This window comes from Aspergillus steynii, assembly GCF_002849105.1.
Source record: "Aspergillus steynii IBT 23096 chromosome Unknown P170scaffold_2, whole genome shotgun sequence".
In the NCBI taxonomy this organism is placed as follows: domain Eukaryota; kingdom Fungi; phylum Ascomycota; class Eurotiomycetes; order Eurotiales; family Aspergillaceae; genus Aspergillus; species Aspergillus steynii.
In genome coordinates, this window is record NW_020194399.1 from 6,060,870 (window position 1) to 6,080,346 (window position 19,477).

General features: G+C 51.5%; 9 protein-coding genes across 9 annotated transcripts; 6 read left to right on the forward strand and 3 right to left on the reverse strand.

Moving 5' to 3' along the window:
* Positions 1-125: 125 nt before the first annotated feature.
* Positions 126-1,888, forward strand: P170DRAFT_454525 (sugar porter family MFS transporter; the record flags this gene model as incomplete). Its single annotated transcript, XM_024851444.1, has 3 exons — positions 126-1,399; positions 1,458-1,578; positions 1,628-1,888. The coding sequence occupies 3 exons, from the start codon at positions 126-128 to the stop codon at positions 1,781-1,783; spliced, it is 1,551 nt and encodes a 516-aa protein (XP_024708793.1). The 3' UTR covers positions 1,784-1,888.
* Positions 1,889-2,149: 261 nt separating this feature from the next.
* P170DRAFT_473353 (uncharacterized protein) lies at positions 2,150-4,662 on the forward strand (the record flags this gene model as incomplete). Its single annotated transcript, XM_024853030.1, has 6 exons — positions 2,150-2,178; positions 2,238-2,252; positions 2,307-2,340; positions 2,396-2,469; positions 2,518-3,531; positions 3,588-4,662. 6 exons carry the CDS (start codon positions 2,150-2,152, stop codon positions 4,660-4,662), a joined length of 2,241 nt encoding a protein of 746 aa, XP_024708794.1.
* A 139-nt stretch (positions 4,663-4,801) lies between these two features.
* Positions 4,802-6,102, forward strand: P170DRAFT_131201 (uncharacterized protein). The gene has a single exon (XM_024842412.1). It carries the CDS (start codon positions 4,940-4,942, stop codon positions 5,984-5,986), a length of 1,047 nt encoding a protein of 348 aa, XP_024708795.1. The 5' UTR covers positions 4,802-4,939; the 3' UTR covers positions 5,987-6,102.
* A 403-nt stretch (positions 6,103-6,505) lies between these two features.
* On the forward strand, positions 6,506-9,287 carry P170DRAFT_463166 (uncharacterized protein; the record flags this gene model as incomplete). The annotated part of the gene is made up of 4 exons (XM_024852146.1): positions 6,506-6,726; positions 6,785-7,243; positions 7,304-8,395; positions 8,447-9,287. Exons 1-4 carry the CDS (start codon positions 6,611-6,613, stop codon positions 9,285-9,287), a joined length of 2,508 nt encoding a protein of 835 aa, XP_024708796.1. The 5' UTR covers positions 6,506-6,610.
* Positions 9,288-9,558: 271 nt separating this feature from the next.
* P170DRAFT_376390 (class II aldolase/adducin domain protein) lies at positions 9,559-10,881 on the forward strand. Its single transcript, XM_024845368.1, has 5 exons — positions 9,559-9,890; positions 10,033-10,293; positions 10,352-10,484; positions 10,535-10,703; positions 10,751-10,881. The coding sequence occupies exons 1-5, from the start codon at positions 9,620-9,622 to the stop codon at positions 10,823-10,825; spliced, it is 909 nt and encodes a 302-aa protein (XP_024708797.1). The 5' UTR covers positions 9,559-9,619; the 3' UTR covers positions 10,826-10,881.
* Positions 10,882-11,092: 211 nt separating this feature from the next.
* On the forward strand, positions 11,093-12,239 carry P170DRAFT_348362 (quinone oxidoreductase family protein; the record flags this gene model as incomplete). Its single annotated transcript, XM_024843672.1, has 2 exons — positions 11,093-11,899; positions 11,952-12,239. 2 exons carry the CDS (start codon positions 11,093-11,095, stop codon positions 12,237-12,239), a joined length of 1,095 nt encoding a protein of 364 aa, XP_024708798.1.
* A 607-nt stretch (positions 12,240-12,846) lies between these two features.
* Positions 12,847-14,865, reverse strand: P170DRAFT_400774 (fungal specific transcription factor domain-containing protein; the record flags this gene model as incomplete). Its single annotated transcript, XM_024846344.1, has 7 exons — positions 14,654-14,865; positions 14,315-14,589; positions 14,116-14,243; positions 13,983-14,050; positions 13,800-13,921; positions 13,541-13,722; positions 12,847-13,465 (listed from the first exon to the last, which is right to left on the reverse strand). Exons 1-7 carry the CDS (start codon positions 14,829-14,831, stop codon positions 12,847-12,849), a joined length of 1,572 nt encoding a protein of 523 aa, XP_024708799.1. The 5' UTR covers positions 14,832-14,865.
* Positions 14,866-15,986: 1,121 nt separating this feature from the next.
* On the reverse strand, positions 15,987-17,695 carry P170DRAFT_350156 (permease of the major facilitator superfamily; the record flags this gene model as incomplete). The annotated part of the gene is made up of 5 exons (XM_024843782.1): positions 15,987-16,598; positions 16,657-16,880; positions 16,958-17,252; positions 17,301-17,484; positions 17,538-17,695. The coding sequence occupies 5 exons, from the start codon at positions 17,693-17,695 to the stop codon at positions 15,987-15,989; spliced, it is 1,473 nt and encodes a 490-aa protein (XP_024708800.1).
* Positions 17,696-18,244: 549 nt separating this feature from the next.
* Positions 18,245-19,466, reverse strand: P170DRAFT_445231 (putative cyclase; the record flags this gene model as incomplete). The annotated part of the gene is made up of 4 exons (XM_024850688.1): positions 18,245-18,795; positions 18,862-18,991; positions 19,052-19,145; positions 19,225-19,466. 4 exons carry the CDS (start codon positions 19,464-19,466, stop codon positions 18,245-18,247), a joined length of 1,017 nt encoding a protein of 338 aa, XP_024708801.1.
* Positions 19,467-19,477: the final 11 nt, after the last annotated feature.

A 19,477-nucleotide genomic window follows, 5' to 3' on the forward strand; every position in this document is an offset into this window, starting at 1 on the left:
AGCCAATGTGTCTACCCCAGACAGCGACAGGTGTCAAATGCAGTATAAAAGTCTCGGCGCCCATTCAAGAACTGTCACTCAAACCCCTCTTTATCACTTTAATTGCTTAACATTCTGCCATCAGGATGGCTTCTCCACGCGCATTCATGGGCCTTCGAGGTAGTGCCCTAACACTGGTACAATTAATTACCGTGGTTTGCCCTTCATTTATTTTGTTTGGTTATAATCAGTCCAATTTGGGTGGCCTTGTGTCAGTTTCAGACTTTGTTCAACACTTTCCGAGAATTGATACGAAGACGACGGAAGGCGACCAGAAGAGCTCGAACGCTACAATCCAGGGAGTGGTCATTGCTACATTTACATTAGGCGCTCTCATCGGATGTCTGTCTTGCTCGTATACGGCCGATAAATTCGGCCGTCGTCTGGTCATCCTTGCGGGTGCCATACTCACCATCGTCGGAGAGGTCTTGGAAGCATCTGCCTTTCAGTTAGCCCAGCTGATTGTTGGTCGAACGATCCTGGGTGCTGGAGTAGGTATGCTAAGTGGCACGGTACCAACCTGGCAGAGTGAATGTTCCAGCTCTAAGAACCGAGGAAAGCACGTCGTCCTGGATGGCCTTTTTATCTCTTTGGGATATGTCCTGCAAGCGTGGATCAATCTTGGATTTTACCAAATCAAAACCGGCCCCGCGTCATGGCGAGCTCCAATTGCGATCCCGATCTTCTTTTCTCTCGTCCTTGCCGTCGCCATTCTCTTCATGCCCGAGTCGCCTCGATGGCTCATCCGACAGGGCCGCGTCCACGAAGCACAAACCACACTTGCCGCCTTAAAAAACCTTCCCGAAGACGACTCTACAATCCATGGCGAGGTGTCAGCAATGGAGATCTCGTTGGAGCAGACAGGGAAGACGGCATCGTTGGGAGACTTGCTGAATATGGGCGAAGATCGACTTCTCTACCGGTTTGGTCTCTGTATCCTCTTGCAATTCTACCAGCAAATGTCCGGCGGAAATCTCATCTCGGTATATTCGACGGTTATATTCGAAGATGGCCTTGACATGGGATCTCAGACGTCTCGAATTTTATCAGGCGGCACGTTGACATGGAAGTTTCTGTCCTGCTTTGTCGCCTTCTTTACCATTGACAGGTTCGGCCGTCGATTTGTCCTCACGGTTAGTGGCACTGGAATGGCAACTTGCATGATGGGACTGGCCATCGCGACTTCTTTCCCGCATTCCAACTATGCGGCCTCGGTTGTCAGTGTGTTGTTCGTGTTTCTGTTCAACTTTTTCATTCCTATTGGCTTCCTCGGTGCGAACTTCTTGTATTGTACGGAGGTTGCTCCTACACGGTTAAGAGTTGCAATGGCTAGTATTTCGACTGCCAATCATTGGTTGTGGTAAGTTATACAGTTTTCCTAGGCCTGATGGTTCGGATATATATTGACAACGTAATAGGAATTTCGCCGTGACTATGATTACCCCCGTGGCGATTGACATGATCGGATATCAATATTACATCGTTTTTACGTGCATTGGATTCTGCATTCCTCTGTCCGTGTACTTCTTCTACCCAGAGGTAAATGCCTCCCAGTTTAAAGTTCGACCAACACGCTAACAAGAGCTAGACAATGGGTCGAAGTCTCGAAGAAATCGATTTGGTATTCCGCAAAAGCCCTTCGGTGTTTTCCACAGTCAAATACGCAAAGAAGAACCCCCACCTTACGATTGAAGAGAGTTTTGTGGAAGAAAAAGCGGACATTAAGCATGAGGAAAATGTATAGGGGGGAAATATAATGAGCTGAAGTGGGGGAATGAGGGACAAGGCAATGAGTGGTATATATCGAGAAATTTTACAACTATGAGGTTTACACCGAGAAATAAGAGCAATATGCTAGTCGCACAGTGAGCATTCTGAAAATTCTTGTAGTGTTTGTGATGTCAACCCCAGGATCAGGCCATGCCTGAGGCCTGCCGGAATAGTCGGCTATTCCGGGCTCCACAAGTCAGTGACCCACTGCCCAAATGGGACTAGCGCTTTCCCTTTCCTCCACCGTCGGACGACGATCTATTCATGCCGGCCAAACTGTTCCGCCGTCACTGCCCACTGCAGCATCCATGTTAATGAGCGCTGTCATTTATGGCCGATTATGACAGAGAGGCGATCGGCCCAGGTTTGGTAAGTGGAGCATCTGCAAGGGACTGCACTGGCGATGAAAACTGACCTCACCTTGATAGCGATCGTTGTCGCATGTAAGAGCAATGAGTCGAGTTTTGAGCATCGGGCGCAAATTCTAACGAGACTAGTAAGAGAATCAAATGCGACGGACGTCAGCCTAGAGTACGAGCCTCTTCCCGCTCCCATCTGTCATCTTTTCATTTTGCTAATTGGCTAGTGTGGAAAATGCGAGAGGGCGGGAAGCGAGTGTTCTGTGTCCGTTCGCTTAAGAAGAAGGACTACTCCTCGAGGGTATGATGAATTCCTATCCCGAGGTGTGTCATACTAACATAGGTACAGCTATGTAGAGCCAACCGATGAAGTTATTCAACAACTTCAGCAGGAGCTAGAGGCGGCCCGAAACCAGCTACAACGCGCTTTTGCGCGCGAGCGAGAGCTGAGTGCCACTGTAGCGTCCCGGAATCAAGAGATTGAACATCTGAGAGAGCTCAATGGGACATCGCGAGACACCAGTGGGCTTTCTGGTCAAGCAAATGACCCTACCTCAGTTCCAGCTACAGGTCCGGTGGTGGGACATCTCGGACGACTGGTTCTAGGGGATGATAATGCGGAATTCTTTGCGGGCTCTACGACCGGCGTCCATTTTGTCCTATCGGCACAGCAGCAGTATCAAGTGGCATTTTCTTCGCGTGAGCATTTCCCTGAATGCATGTTTCGACTTCATGTCCTTCAACCTACTCATTTGCGGGGCACCTCGTCTGGGAACATTATTCCTGATCGGACAAGTGATGCGGCTACTGATTTCGGGTCCAATAGCTGCGAGGCTGAATGTAGTCACATTCGCAAGTTGGGAGCGAACGTGATTCGTGGGGCATTCGAGAAGTACATTCAGAATTGGGGATCTCTGTATCCTGTTCTATTGGCAAAGCAGTTCTTTGAAAATTTGGAGGAGATAATGACTGGCTCGTCTCTTCTATTGGATCAGTACCGAGCTGTGCCGTTTATATTTCAAGTTTATGCTTTGATGGCACTTGATTCTGCCAAAAGCAGCAGAGATTCATCACTTGGGTCGGCTTCTTTATGTCCAAATCCAGTGGACGACAATGCCGTTTTGAGCAGTTTGTATGGTCGCATGCCGTGTCGAGGAGACCTGAATAGTCTCCAGGGTCTCATTCTATATCTTCTTTATCTCCAGACAACATCGCAACACTCACTGGCGATTCGTGTTTGTGGAACGGCGGTCAGGTTGGCCCAATCCCTTGGACTCCATCGCCATTCTAGGCGGTTCAAACATTCACCCGGTGAAGCCGAACTGCGAAAGCGCCTATGGTGGGCTGTGTTTGCCCTTGACATGTACGGACCTTTCCTTCTATGTTTGTGACATTGAAAAATTCTAATTTTCCGGATAGACATGCGTGCATCCTTTACGGTCTTCCTAGGACAATTCAACTGGCAGACACTGATACCGATCTTCCAATTAACACGGATTATGACGACCTATGCTGCGATCAGCTTTCCTATCCTTTACCCGGCGAAACTACCAATGTTGAACCCTTTCTTCATCACGTTCTTCTGACACAAATTCTATCTCGGTGCCTGGAGCAGATGTATACAACTACAAACCGTCGAGGTGGAGTTGCAAAGATTCATCGGCTTCAACGAGAAATAGAAGTCTGGAAACAGAATGTGCAGTCAGATTTACCAGGAGTGGCGCTCGTCAAGCAGAGAATTCAGACAAAACTGGATAACATCAATAACAATAATAGTGCGATTTTACCCGCACAGCATCCTGATTTCAGCTCACTGTGGCTCTTTATGCTGGGCGAGCTGGCTGTGATGTTAATACATCGACCTGCGTTGACATTTGGCCCTCGTGAGCCACAGTTTGTTGACAGTCTACAATCATGCGTGGAGGCAGCAACGCACCTGATTTCAGCTTTCGACATTGCACGGGAGGAGTACCTGATTACGCGCTTATGGCCCCTGGGATATCACTTGATCTTTCAGAGTGGACTGACACTCTTGTACGATCGGTGGTTTCAGGATCTGACCCGACCGCCTCGAGCTGTAACAAATGTTCCTAACTTGGCACCTCTCATTTGCCTGGGTATTGGTCTATTGTCCAAACATGCCACTATCTTAGATGAAAGAGTGGAACTCGGAGCGACGGATGCCTCATCTGTAGCAGATGCTATACGAACACTACAACAGATTGCTTCATATCTCCACCGCCTGTTCATGCAAACCGTTGACAAAGAGTCTCTATCCCTCGACCACAACCAGCCTATACATAATCCCACGGAAGCACTGAATCCTGGGTTTGATTCGACTATCCCAGGCCTTGGAGCAGTGCAAAGCATGGAGCCATCGATGGACGTTCCGGAATACGCCACATCGATGTGGCCACCGCTGTCTATCGACGAGATAAATCAAATGGAATTATTTGAATTCACGGACTCTCTGCTGATACCATGGGACAGTTGAACGTGGCATTTGCCAATAGTCTTTGACTTCCGCGCGGATTGCCCTGAATTCTGACAGTTCGACAGTGATACCGCGCGAACAGAGCTTCTAGGTGAGGGAGAACCAACAGCCGGAACAAAGAATGGACAAGCTACCGGTTAGATCTGGGTTGCGTCAGCCACTGCGGGGCATAGGGGTTGCCATGTCACCAGGCTGGACCCCTCAATCCATGCGCATACCACATTTCATCTCTTGACGTCTTTTCAGACTGACACCAGACCTGGGCCGACAACGCAACATGCCGTTGAATATTTTAGATCTTCCCAGCGAGCTCCTCGACCGCATCGTCGGACTTGTATTGACGCATCGGGATTCCCCGCCCTCGACTAGCGATCGACTTCATACATTTGGAGATCGGATCTTAGTGTTACGACCGCTTCCCACTGGAAGGAACGATTATGACAAATCATACGGTTATGGTAATGTCAAATACTACGCAAATCAAGAGCCACTTTACCACAATTGGACATCTGCTTCGGCCAGCCTCCTTCTTGTTAATCGCCAGTTGGCTGAAGTCACACGATGGAGACTGGGACAACTCTCCAAATCCAGCCATTATGCTCTTGACGTGATGCTCGTGAACGAAATGGAGCTTTGGCCGACGTGGACCTTTCTCACACCCCCGTGTGAACAGGTCGACACACTTACAGCGACCTTTCGTATCACTGGCACCAGCCCAACACTAGACGGCCGAAAGTTTCGGTTTACCTCAGGCCAGGATGAGCCACCGCGAATCATCTGGTGTTTCTTTCATCTCCTCGAGACATTTGTCGAATGTGGTCCCCTTGCGGAGCACCGGCAATCCGAGCCACAGGCCGAAAGTCGAGACCGGTTTACCATCAAAAATCTGACACTGGACTTCAAGACACCTACTGGATTGATGGCCCCTTCGAGCTTAGAATATGATAACTGGCTAGAAGGCCACGGCAACAAGGACCCTCGTACCTCATATACGTGGCCATACAACACAGTCGAGACGCTTATGATGCGACCCGAGTGGCTGGTCAGCCTCATCAGCGATTACATTGGGTACTCGCTGGACATGAACATGTTCTCGCATAACTTTGGAAAATTCTTGATGGAACACGTTGGCAATATCCGGATCTGTCTAGATGGGTCTCTGGTCAAAATGCATTCCGTCGAGCACCGCATTAAGGAACATTATGACAGAATGATAGCCAGGTATACCAAATTCCCCCTGAAGATGGCTTGTTATAGGTTTCATTTGATGATTGAGAAGAGGAAGAAAGGCGGACTTTCGGTCACTGAACAGTATCGTGTTTGATGTATCTTTACTCCAGCCGGTTGGCTCTTGGAATTTGGCGCAGTTGTCTTTATGCGATTTTCGGTCAGAGATCTGAAAGACTCTTAGATCACCCAATTCAAACAGGCGATTAGGCTCCATTTCATAGGAGATGCAGTGGTGATTTAGTGCTGTGTCTGTGGAGAGGTCACCAGTGTTGGAGAAATTGCACGAAATTGAAACACCACACATCACCTTGATAGTCGAATTTGGAATCCTCGGACTTGAGTCCACGGAGGAATACTGACCACCAAGAGCTCTCACGTCTTTGAGCTGCAAATGACATTGCTGGCACTAGTCGGCCACCATGTCCACGCTAATATCCGCATCTCGCGAATCACGATCCACCGTGGGTCGACTTTGTTTTGGACCCCACGGTCCGCGACCAACGGCGCGTTTCGATTTTGAAAGTCATCTTCTCCTCAACTCAATTCAAAATGGCAGTCGATCGCATGGAACTTCAAGATTCCGTCGCAGTCTTATTCGTGTAGGACATGCTCACGTCGGTCATTGCATTCACAAGTCGTTTAGTACCGGGACTCGTCTTCCCCTAACGCTCAACATATCCATGGCGACGAGCGTGGCACGACTGGGAGCAGACGCAAAATGCCTCGCAACTGGTTGAACCCTCGTCATTTCCTGAATCGCAAACCGAACGACAACGGATGGGGTCAGTTTATGCTGCGGGACCAGACAGACTTCAAATCATTCAATGCAACAAGGTACGCATGACGCGCGAACGAATATTCCAACACATAGCTAACTCAATTGTGCGCACAGCGGCAGTCTCGACGATGTATCCCTTGCGAAATCATTCACCCTCTGGGCCAAGAAACGACCGACTCTGGGTCCTCCGAAAATCTGCATAACGACCGCGTCCATAGTTGTCGGCCTCAACATTGTCCTCACGCTTGTCGCATTCGGCATCGGATACTCGAAATACAGTCCGAATGGGTTCGTCACTGTGCCGTTATACACGGGGAGCTGCTCGGTTTCGAAGCACTGGTCGATTGGGTTGCACGTGTTGATAAACGCGCTGGGGACGGCCATGTTGGCTGCTAGCAATTATTGCGCGCAGTATCTTGCCGCTCCGACTAGGGAGGATGTTGACAAGGCGCATTCGCGTGGATCATGGATGAATATTGGCATTCCGAGCGTGACCAATATCTGGAGAATGAAGTGGAAGTATAAGATTCTGTGGCTGGTCTTGATGGTTACGTCGCTGCCGAATCATTTAATGTTGGTTTCCCCCTGATCACCAAGATTGCATTAGTCGCAAGTCTGATGGATATTGAACAGATACAACTCGGTGATTCTGAACTCGAAGTCCACCAATGAATACGGAGTGATTGTGGGACCCAGCGACTACAACGCGTCTAAGCCGCTGAACGTTAGCGATGAAGTGGCATCTTGCTTTCCTGACAGATTGAGACAGTCCTACAGCCAGTTCAACGAGGAAATGAATACGGGGAAATTCGAAATCTTGACCAAACGGCAGTGTCTAGACAAGCTAGCTGTGAACTTTCCATCCGATCAAGGGACAGTCATGATTCTATCCAAGAATCTCACCGCAGGGGAGCAAATTCCGCTCGCGTCGGTGGGATTCGGAAATGAGATAGAACAAGTATCCGCTGGTTTGCCCTCCTATCAGTGGATGTGCCCTAACCTCACGCCAGATGGCTGCCCCATCCCGAAGATAAAAGAAGATATTGATCATTGGTCAGTGTATGCGATGCCATGGGTGGTTTCGGAATGGAGAGTGACTGTCCCGGCCAGAAATGGCCAGACATTGACTTATCAAAAAAACAATTATACGGGCTGTCCAGACTGGGGCAGTGAGGATTACTGTTTGGACCTTGACTATCTTGCACTATTGGGGTGGGAATACGGAGGTAGTTCTGCCCATAAATTTAACACTACAATACATGACCCTTCGCGGTGGCACGACAGCTGGGCGGCAGATGTGCATTTTGAGCAGGCAAACACTACCTGTCGTCGCTCGTCTTATGGGTGGATAGAGGTAGGTTATGTGGGTGATAGTTACACAGTTGATAGCTGCCTGAGTATGCGCGTGGAAGAGCGGTGTCAGCTGCTTTTCATTCCGCCATTTGCTCTAATAGTCATCGGCTGTGGCATCATTAAGCTCTCGTGCATCGCTTTTATAGCCCATGGTGCATCGGCCAACAAGCTGTTGACAGTCGGGGATGCAATTGCCTCGTTTCTGACCAGGCCTGATCCGCACACGACCCAGCGGTGTCTGATCTCGAAGAGTGGCTGCAACACCGGTTCTTCGTGTTGGGAAATCGCGACACAACCGCAGGTGCTATCGAAGCAACGAAAATGGTGGTGGCAAGCGGGCAGCGGGTTTTTATGGACCATGACCATCTGCCTGTGAGTTCTGTCCACCCTCTCCAGGCCTTTTCTCAACTAACCCTGCATTAGTTGCTCTGTGACGATTGGTGTGGCGGGCTATCTTCTTCACCAAGGACTGAAGGAGCCAAGATTGGAAATGGCCGGTGGTACAGGCCTCAAATCATTATGGGCACTCGGATTAGGGAGCGTGAGCTTCGCCACCATAATCGCTCAAATCCAGTCCACCATGCTAGCCAACGTCCTTCTAGCCAACGTCCCACAGCTCATCGTGTCCATTTCCTACTACTTCTACAACGCCCTCATGACTTCCATGATAGTATCCGCCGAATATGACAGCTACGCGCTCGGTTCCCCGGGAGTCGACAGTGCCGGGAATCCCACCCTGAGACCGAACAAGCCGCTGCGGGTGACTGGCGTTGCGGAGGGTGCTCAACGCAGGTCCTTTTTCCTGGGACTTCCCTCCCAGTATAGCTTACCGTTGATGATCTGCTACACTGTGCTTCACTGGCTAGTGTCTCAGAGCCTGTTCTACATCCGTGTCTGCCTCTATGACGTCCATGGGCGCTATGTCGAGTCGGCGGACGTCAATGCTTGTGGCTGGTCGCCTATGGCTATTATCTTCGCATTGGCGCTCGGCGGCTTAATGTTCTTAATGCCGTTCCTGATGGGAATGAGACGGTTTCGGTCGCGAATTCCTCTAGCAGCTAGTTGTAGTGTTGCTATCAGCGCGGCTTGTCATCCGCCGATGGGAGATTCGTATGCTGCGTACGGGAATGTTGTGTGGGGCGAGATTATTCCTACGATGGGATGTATAGGAGATGAGAGTGAGAGTCAAGAGAAGGGCATACCTCACTGTTCTTTTACTTCGCAGGAAGTTAGAGTTCCTTCTGTAAACACAGTCTATGTATGATAGGTGTATAGAAGTTGTACATATAATAATGACACCGACGAGATCCAAATTGACCATGGCCTTATTACCAGATATCAAAATCTATATCTGGGGAAATGAGTATTCAAGACATCGTGAGTGGCCAGACAGGATGATATCATCCCGATTATCTCATTATCTCATTATCTCATTAGACCCTCGTTATCGACGCCCTCCGACGACATCCCCACTTCTCCCCGCATCGAGCCGCATAAATTCCCCGCCCGACATCTCAGACCAGATTACTCCATCGTGCATGTGTTTATTGTACTCAATCAACGGAACATTAGACGCCAAAGAAGACAGAAACCACAATGTCCACCACCAGTACCACCACCACGACTCAAGCCCTTCCCCACCGCACAGTCGTCGCGCAGGACTCCATCCCGCCCGCCGAATCCAGCGCCGCCTTCCAAGCCCTCGCTCGCGGCGATCGCAATGGCAAACTAAAGCTGCGAGGAATACCCTCGTTCGCAGACCCCCTTGCTAAGCGCCAGTGGGTGCGCGAACACATGGCTGCTGCGTTCCGCTTCTTTGGAAGACAGGGCTACGGCGAGGGTATCTCCGGGCACATTTCTGTGAGAGGTGTGTATCTACCCATTCACCCTTTCTTTATTTTTGGATAGAAAATGTCGGGACCATTTCGAGATATATTCACCATCTAGCGGACGGTGGTATACCATATGTGATCATACTAACCAGTCAATGTGTCCGGTATCCGATATAGATCCCGTCCTGCCCGAGCATTTCTGGATGAACCCGTTCGCCAAACACTTCTCGCTGATGAAAGCGTCCGATCTCGTTCTTGTTGACGCCAACGGGTACGTCGTCGAGGGCGGCAATCAAGCTGTCATCAACGAGGCCGGCTTCATCATTCATTCCGAGGTGCACCGTGCTAGACCGGATGTTATGGCCGTCGCGCATACGCATGGCGTGTATGGCAAAACTTGGAGCGCGTTCGGGAAGCCGGTCGAGATGATTACTCAGGGTTGGTATTTTGTTACTTCTACTTGATGGTATGGGTGGAGAATGCTGATTGATGACAGATGCTTGTAACTTCTACGGCAAGTTGAGCGTGTATGAAGAGCATGGTGGGATTGCGCTTGCGCAGGACGAGGGACGAGCGATTGCAAAGGCTCTGGGTAAAGAGAATATTGCGGCTATTTTGCAGAATCATGGGTTTGTTGTCTCGTCTATGCACCTGGTGGATGGTCACTAAGACACGATAGATTGATCACCGTTGGCTCGACTGTTGACGAGGCGGCTTTCCTCTTCTACAGTCTCGATAAGGCTTGTCATTCGCAGTTGATGGCTGAGGCTGCGGCTGCGAATGGAGTGGCGAAGAAGATCATTCCTGATAATGTGGCTCAATTCACGGCGGAGTCGGTTCAGGATCCTGTGTGTAGTTCCGTTCCTGAGCTGTGGAAGATGCTAATTTGTCGCAGCATAATTTCTATCTCGAGTTTCAGCCGGAATTTGAGCTGAGCGTGGAGGAGTCGGGAGGGAAGGTGCTTCAGTAGGTATATGGCGATGATTTGTTAAATTTATATAGGGCTGGGAACCAAGTAGTAGAAAGCCATCATATCTAAGTTCAGAGCTTTCTGCTCGGATTCTAAGTTTATAAAGACTTGATTTCGATCTATAACACGTAGACATAGCCCTAATACCAGATAACAACCTTTCCAGACCCATGGTATACCTCTACCTCCCGACACTCAATCACTTTAATCCCTCCTCATTCCATTCCCCGAACTCCACAATCAACCTCGCAAACCACCAAAAGAGAAATGAAAACCCAATACATCACCATTTCCCCCACCCCCGGCCTCCGCGGCCAAGTCTTCTACCCACTTACGTTGCGCACCGCCCCCATCCCACCTCTCCAGTCGCACTCCCTCCTGATCAAAATCTCCGCTGCCGCTCTCAACCACCGCGACCTTTTCCTCCGCCAACATCTCTACCCCGGAACGACCTTCGGCGTGCCCCTCCTCGCCGACGGAGCCGGTACCGTCGTCGACATAGGCCCGCAGGCCTCGCCCGGCTGGCTGGGTAAGCGCGTCGTCATATACCCTGGTGCGGGCTGGTCGTGGCCTTCTTCGCTTGAGGGACCGGAGGATGAGGCTGGGTATGTGTGGATTATAGGCGGGACGAAGTATAACCCGGCAGGAACGCTGAGTGACTATATGGTTGTGGATCAGGGTGAGGTGGAACCTGTTCCGGGGCATTTGTCTGCGCTACAGGCTGCGGCGCTCCCTGTGGCTGGGTTGACGGCCTGGCGGGCACTTATGGTAAAGGCTGGGGTGGGGAATTGTAGACCTGGAAGTCAGATCCTGGTGACTGGGATTGGGGGCGGAGTTGCGCTGATGGTGTTGTTGTTTGCTGTGAAGATGGGAGCCAGGGTTTGGGTTACTAGTTCCAGGAGGGAGAAGGTCGAGGAGGCGGTTAGACTGGGGGCGATGGGGGTTGTGAACTATAGAGAAGAGAAATGGGAGGAGAGGATATTGGAGCTGCTGCCGAAAGAGAGGAGGGTGTTTGATGCCGTGGTGGATGGTGCTGGAGGTAATATCATTGATAGAGCGGTCAAGTTGCTTAAGGTGGGTGAGGCATACGATCTGATCTAGGTGCGCTGGGCTAATGGGATTGCAGGCGGGAGGCGTAGTCGTCATCTATGGAATGACGAGCGCACCGTCCATGTCTTTTCCGATGCGAGCCGTGTTGAAGAATCTCGATATTCGTGGGTCGGCGTTGGGGTCCCGGAGAGAGTTTGCACAGATGATGGACTTTGTTAGGGAGAAGCGTGTCGTGCCAGTTATTGGTCGAGTCGTGCATGGCATCGACAATCTGGACGCGATTGAGGAGCTGTTTGATATCATGCGTTCTGGGAGGCAGACTGGGAAGTTGGTTATCAGTCTGGACCCAGAGACTAAGCTGTAGAATATGTTGGCATGAAAGTCAGAATCCTAGTAGAGATTCTAAGGTAAATCGAATGAAAGCAGATACATGCAATCTGGGTACGCATTGCCGATATTAGCGCGATCTATGGACGAGTATAAATATAGCGGGCTGACACGGTATACAGGTTAGTCCACTCATTTGTAGCTGAGAGCTTGCAATAAATACCAAACAGTACCAAGACAAACGACAAGGCTTAACCCAGCTTATACAGGAATCCTATGCCAATCAAGCCTCCCGAGGACTTCGTTCTCCTTTTCCTTGGTCCACGCCTCCCGCGGCCGCGATTGCAGCTTCACGACGCTGATGTTCTCAACATAGTTGACACTGTCCATTTGAGATGTGTCCTTGTTCATGACGATCGTGAGAATGATATATTGATCCTTTTCTTCCCCTGTGCTCTCTGGGGACCCCAAGAATCCGGGGTGACGGCGATTCAATGGCAATCACTTACTGACGGTGGAGACGTCGGGATGATGCCGAGCATCTCCACCTCCCCGCCTCCATGCCCCATTTATCGTGGGGGGGGGGGGCGAATTAGCTGGCATCCCACCAGAACGAACGATACACTCACTGGCTCGGACTTCACCTAGAATGGCTGGCTGAACGGCGTCCAGTACGCCATGTTCGGAACGAAGCCGCCCCCAGAGTCATCCACGCCCCAATCCATCATGGCAGGCGTCATCTCCATAGGCGCGTCCATAATAAAAGGCAGTCCGTCCATGACTGACAGGTCTGACGGATCCGTGACAGTGTCGACACTCTGGTCCTGAACAGCTGAGGGACTGTGGCACGGGTCTCCTCTGCCTTCGGGCTGGGGCCCCATGTCGTTAGCGGGATTATCCAAGTGCGAGCGAATGATCTCGGTGCTGCGTCGGATGCCCGGGGTTTGTTTGACTTCGGTTTCGAGCATTCGCAAGGTCACGGTTAGTCGGTCGGCAGCTGTGTCGGCTATGGTCCGGTCTTCGTGACGCATGAGGCGTACGTCGATGGTGGCGGCAGTGTACACGCAGTAGGAGACAAGATAGCTCTGGTATTGGAAGTTGAAGAGTCGTCCGTAGGCCCGGAACAGCTCGTTTACGTCCGCTGCCTGCTCCGTGCAGACGGTTTCGGCGCGGAGGGCTAGAGGGCGTTGGCGTAGGTTAGCATGCCATCGCCAGATGAAGAAGGGCCGGAAGATCAGGATTAGCGTCGTGTGGTAGAGGATACTGTGTGCCGTTAGCCAGGTCGTCTACTTTCTCTTCCACTGCCATGGCTCTCGGCCTTAGATCTGTCAAGCTCACTTCAAACAGAGGAGAATATGCGGTGGAACGCAAGATTGGAGGTTGGATGGATCCTCAATACGCAGTGCATCGGGAAGCCGCCGGTGAAATGCGTGTAGCTTTCGCTCCAACCCGAATATGGAAGCTGGAGTGATGTTGCGAGCGGTTCCACTGTAGACTGTGCTGTAGCTCTCGTTAATGACCTTTCCCAATTCTGGTTAGCATTTCCTCGTCCAAGTAATTCTGTATTCGAGCGAGTAGTATTTCCAGGGTACGTTACCTCGGCGAGTTCGCAGAAGTGCTTTAATGTCAGCGTGCTGTAGCATCTGGTCTCTGGGTAAGTCTTGTCTGTATGGAGGACCCGAGGCGGTTGCCAGATATCTCTATCGTCTGATAGATCAACTGGTGAAGGTTGCGGATTAGTCCAGGTAGTACTAGAATAAGTCAGTGGGGGTCTACATACACAGTGTCGAGGCCGGGTGTGGCAAGGTGGGAAGTGATGGCGGCCGTCCCAAGCAGAGGCTTATGGACCTATTTGCAACGGTCAGTTGCCAACGAGCGTCGATCACCAGTTAAGACTAAAAGCGTATACTCACTTATCCCATGCGTACACGGATAGGTATAGGCGCTTTCGCACCTCTAGATCATCGGGCTCGTAGTCCTTCATCAATACAGTTGCAGGGCGTTTCAGATGAAGCCCTAGATCTATAACCATGCGAATTGCCTGAACAAATCAGCAGAGAGAATGTTAAAAACAAAAGGAAGGGAGACGTATCCGCATGCAAATATACATACCATTCCCGTATATAGCCACCCCTGACTACTCTTGCCCACGGCACACTGCCGGCCGCCCAAAATCAATAACCCCTGGATGGTGGGAATCCTCGGCTTTGGCTCCTCCATCTCATCAATGAGCAGTAGTAGGGCCTTTTTCAGAAATAGGTCTCCCCTGTCAAAGGGCGCAAATCTGGGGTCGTCGTCTGGCATGTGTCGACACGCATGGGCGAAGATTACGTTCAGGAGGAACAGGGAGAAATACGGCCCTCCAAGGGCCATGTCGCGGAAAAAGCCTGATCAAATCTTTCAGTCCTTTTTTCGCCTGTCTGGATCCTCAATTTGTAACTAATAACTTACATCGTCGATAGACACAATTGTGCAAGGGAGCCTGCCAAGCCCAATAAATCTCCAATAAGCTGGAGCAGATGGACGGGTCGACATCTGTATAATGCGGCAGATTCGCGTACGCCATTCTCTCCCACGAATCCTGGAACCGCGCATTAGACGTTAGCCATTTACGGTGATAGTCCTCCATCTGTCGCGCCTCGGGCAGCTGGCTCTCATCGGGAGCCACCAGGTCCCCGTCCTCCGCGAGGCCGTGAAACCGCGATGTGGCGCCGAAGTAATGATGCTGGGGGCCTGTTAGCAGCTTGAATGGCATGGGAGCAGTCATTAAGCAAGGCATATTGTACCGCTCCCTCCGGATCCACGCTAAACTGCGCGCCTCCGTCGTACGAAACATCCTCAGCGGTGCCCTGCTCGTCCGGGCCCGCTGCAACAGGCCACGGTGATACCGAGGACATTCTGTGCTCCTCGTCTCCGTCTGCGCTTTGCGTCGCAGGGCGATCCCAGCTCTCGACGGTCTCTGCAAGTCGACGATCCCTCGTCCCGGGGTCTGCCACGGCAAGTTCCCGCACGAAGCTTTCCAGCTCTAGTACGCGTGTCTGCTGCCGTCGGAGCTCATCTGCTAGGTAGGATGTAAATGCCGAGCTCTCTTTGTACACGCATGTCTCTTTCCCCCGCGTGCAGTTGACACATGCCGGTTTGCGCCCGTCGCATTTGATCTTCCGCCGACGGCATACTAGGCAGGCGAAGCCGTATCTGCGGCCTTTGCCAGGGCGACGACCATCCATGTCTCGAGAGAGACAGTCAAGGCCGTCGGGTATATGAGACTAGGGAAATATTCGCGAAGGATGGTGCGTTTCGTTGTCCGGGACGTGGGGATGGAGAAGACGAGATCTTTGGTTCTTGCGGTGGGGCGGGCGATTTTAGTGGCGTTGGGTTCGGCTCGACGTCTGGAGAAGGGTCTCATACGCGTATTCCTGTTTCATACATCCGGTGATTCAATCCTATTTTATTTCTGGGGCGTTATTCCTCTCTCATAGAAGGATATTAGAGCCTCCCGCTATGTTGGAGGTTTCCAGTGGTTTCATAGCTTACTCCCCGGTGCTGTTCCATGACCTTAGATGGTTAATGTCATTCTTCACCCTGCTATAGATAGCAGACGAGAGTCTGCAAATTTATTGATTTCAATCATTGAATTGATCATCCATTCATTCTCAGGATAAGACGCATATCCAACAAGCTTCCAGCAGTACCGGCCGCTCACATGACTGCTTAGCCCTAAATAGATGCCGACATTTCCGGCGTCATGAATCTCACAGCTGAACTAAACACCGTCACAACCCCTCTACAGAATAAATCGAAAGCTGGGGTGATCATCCCCAGAGTTAACCACATCCTCTGGCATCTCATCAGTATCCACCACCCCATGGAGAGCATCCCGCCGCTTGTTCTCCCTCCACATCAAAAACCGCAATGCTTGGGCCACAATCGCCGCAAAGAACAACAGACTCGCACTGATCGCCATCCCCTTTACATAGAACGGGCCCTCTTCCTTCGGAAAGAATCGCGACCCGGCAATCGACCCGGTCTGTCCTAGCATTCCAAAGATGACTAGCCTGGCGCCTCGCTTCGACGCAGATCCTTGGTTGTCGGTGACCCAGGTGAAGGTCAGCGCAACGGCGGGAAAAACACACCCGCAGATGAGGTAGGTTGCGAAGTAACGTACACCGCCGGTCTTTAGCAGTGCTTGCAGGAGATATCCGACGGCACCAACGCAGCTGAGGGCGCTGAGGAAGTAGGATCGGTTGCCGACTCGGTCTGAGAGGAAGGAAGCGGCGAGGCAAACAAAGTAGGAGGCGAGGTAAGGGGGAGCGGAGAAACCTTGAGCCTGGATGGAGGTGTAGCCGATATCTTCGATGATGGTGGGGAGGAAGGCAGGAAGGGCAGCGAAGGCAGCCTGGCGGAGTGAGAGGGTTAGTGGATTCTCCTGGCGGGGAGAGATGTTCGTATCGTACATTGAGACAAAAGATGATCACAGCCTGGAAGTAGTTCTTATAGTCTGTGAAGGCGGCAACGACCTGCTTCAGGTTCAGCTCGCCCTTGGTTTCGTGTCCTCGGGCCTTGAGCGCGCGCAGGCGCACGATCTCGTTCTCGCGGTCCGTGAGAAGTCGACATTCCCCGGGGCCCCGTGGAAGAAACATGTATGCAAGGGGGGCTATCAGGATAGTGGGGATTCCCTCTAGAGCGGCCACTGAGTTAGTGGCGGGAAGGATGTATACGATTTGGCTAGTCGAGGAACGAGTGACAATGACTTACCTATGATGAACAAGAGTTGCCATTGCGCCAGACCCGCATCGGCCTGTACAATCCCATAGGCCAAAGCCGACGCAAAACAATTGGCAATGGGAGAGAAAGAGATAAAGAGGCCATAGCGCAGTCCCATCTCAGAGCGGTGATAAAAGAAGGATAGGAACAAGGCCACTCCGGGGGCGAAACCGGCCTCGAAGGCTCCGATCAGGCACCGGAGCACGATAATACCAGCGAAATTTGTCGTGGCAGCTTGAAGAATGCTGGCGGCGCCCCAGCCAAACGCCATGAGAGCAACCCACATCTGTTTCAAATCAGATTATGGACCTCAGGTGAAGATTGGGGAGCATACAGGCAGAGATACCAGCTTCCAAAGGAGAACAAACCAGTGGAAGGCAATATAAGCTAGGTAGTAGGCCGTTATGATCCAGGAGTACTGGTCGGAGGTAATCCCCCAATCTGACCCCATTCCCGCAGTGTAGGCATTTCCCAAATTCCCGCGATCAATGTAGGACAGCATGTAGAGAACACCCAGTCTATCAGGACTAGGTTAGGATGTCTCGAATTGGCAGGGAATCGGTCATCTTACAGAGAAATCATGTTCCAATCCAGCTTGCGCAACGCCTTCTTCTGCTCCGCAGGGGAATAAGTCGCCAACATGTCTCCCGTGGAGAGGCCCTCAGTATGCTTGACAGTATCTGCCAGCTCTACCTGATCTATCTTGCAATCATCTTGAGTGCGGTCCATTCTGTCAAAGCGTGGGAGAGCAGCAACAGCAAGAAAGGAGGTGGTTGGAAGAGAGGGGCAATGGGTCCTTGCGATGTGCGAAAATGCAGAAACGGTCCAGCAACCCCAGGGCTTTTAAAAGCGCATCGCATCCCTTCACTCTTGGAAACATGGGGAAAGATAGTCCGGGGTATAATCCTGGGGAAGAGACTGGCAGCTCGCTATGATGCCGGCTTGGCTCTCGGGATTTTTACTTTCACCACAGCCCCCCCCGACGTGGATGATTATGATGTTTGTATGTTCATTTCCATTTTTATTATCTAAAAGTCCAATTAAAATACGGGTGGGGTATACCAACACCCGTACAATGAAAAGCTGAAAATACTCAGCATGTTAAGAAATTCCGATAAGTTGGGCTCCCGCTGTTAGTACGATGAAAGAGGACGGCTTGATGCTACGTTGTGGATTTCTAACTTATGAAGACCCGATATAAAGCTCATAGAAAGGAAGGAAGGATACGGACAAATAGATCACAATCGTGACAGCCGACTCAGTAGTCTACTTAATCGATCAAAACACCGCCGTAGCATTGGCGGGACTAGCCACTCCCCCCGGTATATATAGAGGCTGACTCGTCAAGAGAAAGGTCCAACGGCCCAGTTTCCGGCACGTCTCTGCCAGCTCTTCCAGGTCCCAGCACTCGCCGATCGGCATTCCCCATCCGCTGAGGAAGACCTCATGCATGGTCACTCCCCATGGCTTCGGCGACGGCCACGCCTCGTACGCCACGGTGTCACTGGCGACTGCCGCAAAGCCCTGGTCCCAATGCCAGCGGATCGCCTCCTCCGTCGCCTCGACACCGCACGATGCCCGATCGTCGCGCCCCCCGAGCCGGTCTTGCTCCTCGTCGCTGAGCTGCCTGTACGCCGCAGTCCACCCGGTGCGGATGATGAGGATGTCCCCTCGACGAAAGCGAACTCCTTGTCGGCGGGCAATCTCCTGCAGCTGACCTAAGGGGATGGCTTGGTTGGTGAATGGGGAATGTGGAAGTCTTTCCTGCTGCGCGTACGAGGACCAGTCGAGTAGGACGCCCCGCGTAGTAATAGGATTTGTAGCAATGTCTAAATCCCAAGAACCATCAGATATCTAGCGCGTTGGCAAGTATTTTCTGGAGAGAGAGGAGATACTCTGAATCCCGATCTTGTCGGTCGAAGCGATGTCATCCTGGTTCACGCCGTTGTAGAATTGTTTCGTCTGGGAGTAGGGAAAATGCCGAAGACCGTCCCAATGACTGGAACTCTGAGTGTTCATGTTCAACTACACAGCATCTGATGTCAATGCATTCAGCAATGCTAGAGTAGTAGCTGATCGACTCACCTCGTCATCATTCGCATGGCCCTTAGCAATCAACGTGTGCACACATGGCTTTCGGCGCGGATTCATGGGTTTGCGTGGGACATTTAGCGGGAGGCTACAAGAGGTTAGTGTCCATATCTATCGCTTTTACTTACTTGCGAAGAAAGTTGGGGCTGGAAGGTATGGATACGTACTTGAGATTGATCACCCGGCCATGCTCGACTTCCGACACCGCGGCGCGAACCACTTCCGGCGTGATCAGATTCAAGCAGCCCAGCTCGTCGTCGTGACCCCAAAGGCCCCATGCCGACCCCTTGGGATCGCTAGGATTCAAGGGCAGTTCGTCGAATGGGGGTCGCGCGACCGGTGTGACCGCCGGGTCAGGTTCGTCTCGACGCCAAAGCCAGGAAAATGGCAGCAAGTTGATCAAGGACATTGTGACCGTGG

Bases quoted from the DNA above. Each gene is read 5' to 3' on its own strand.
- P170DRAFT_131201 (XM_024842412.1), top strand. From the start codon at position 4,940: ATGCCGTTGAATATTTTAGATCTTCCCAGCGAGCTCCTCGACCGCATC.
- P170DRAFT_376390 (XM_024845368.1), top strand. From the start codon at position 9,620: ATGTCCACCACCAGTACCACCACCACGACTCAAGCCCTTCCCCACCGC. The intron at 10,294-10,351 runs GTTGGTATTTTG...GATTGATGACAG, and splicing joins GGTCGAGATGATTACTCAGG to ATGCTTGTAACTTCTACGGC. The intron at 10,485-10,534 runs GTTTGTTGTCTC...AAGACACGATAG, and splicing joins GCTATTTTGCAGAATCATGG to ATTGATCACCGTTGGCTCGA.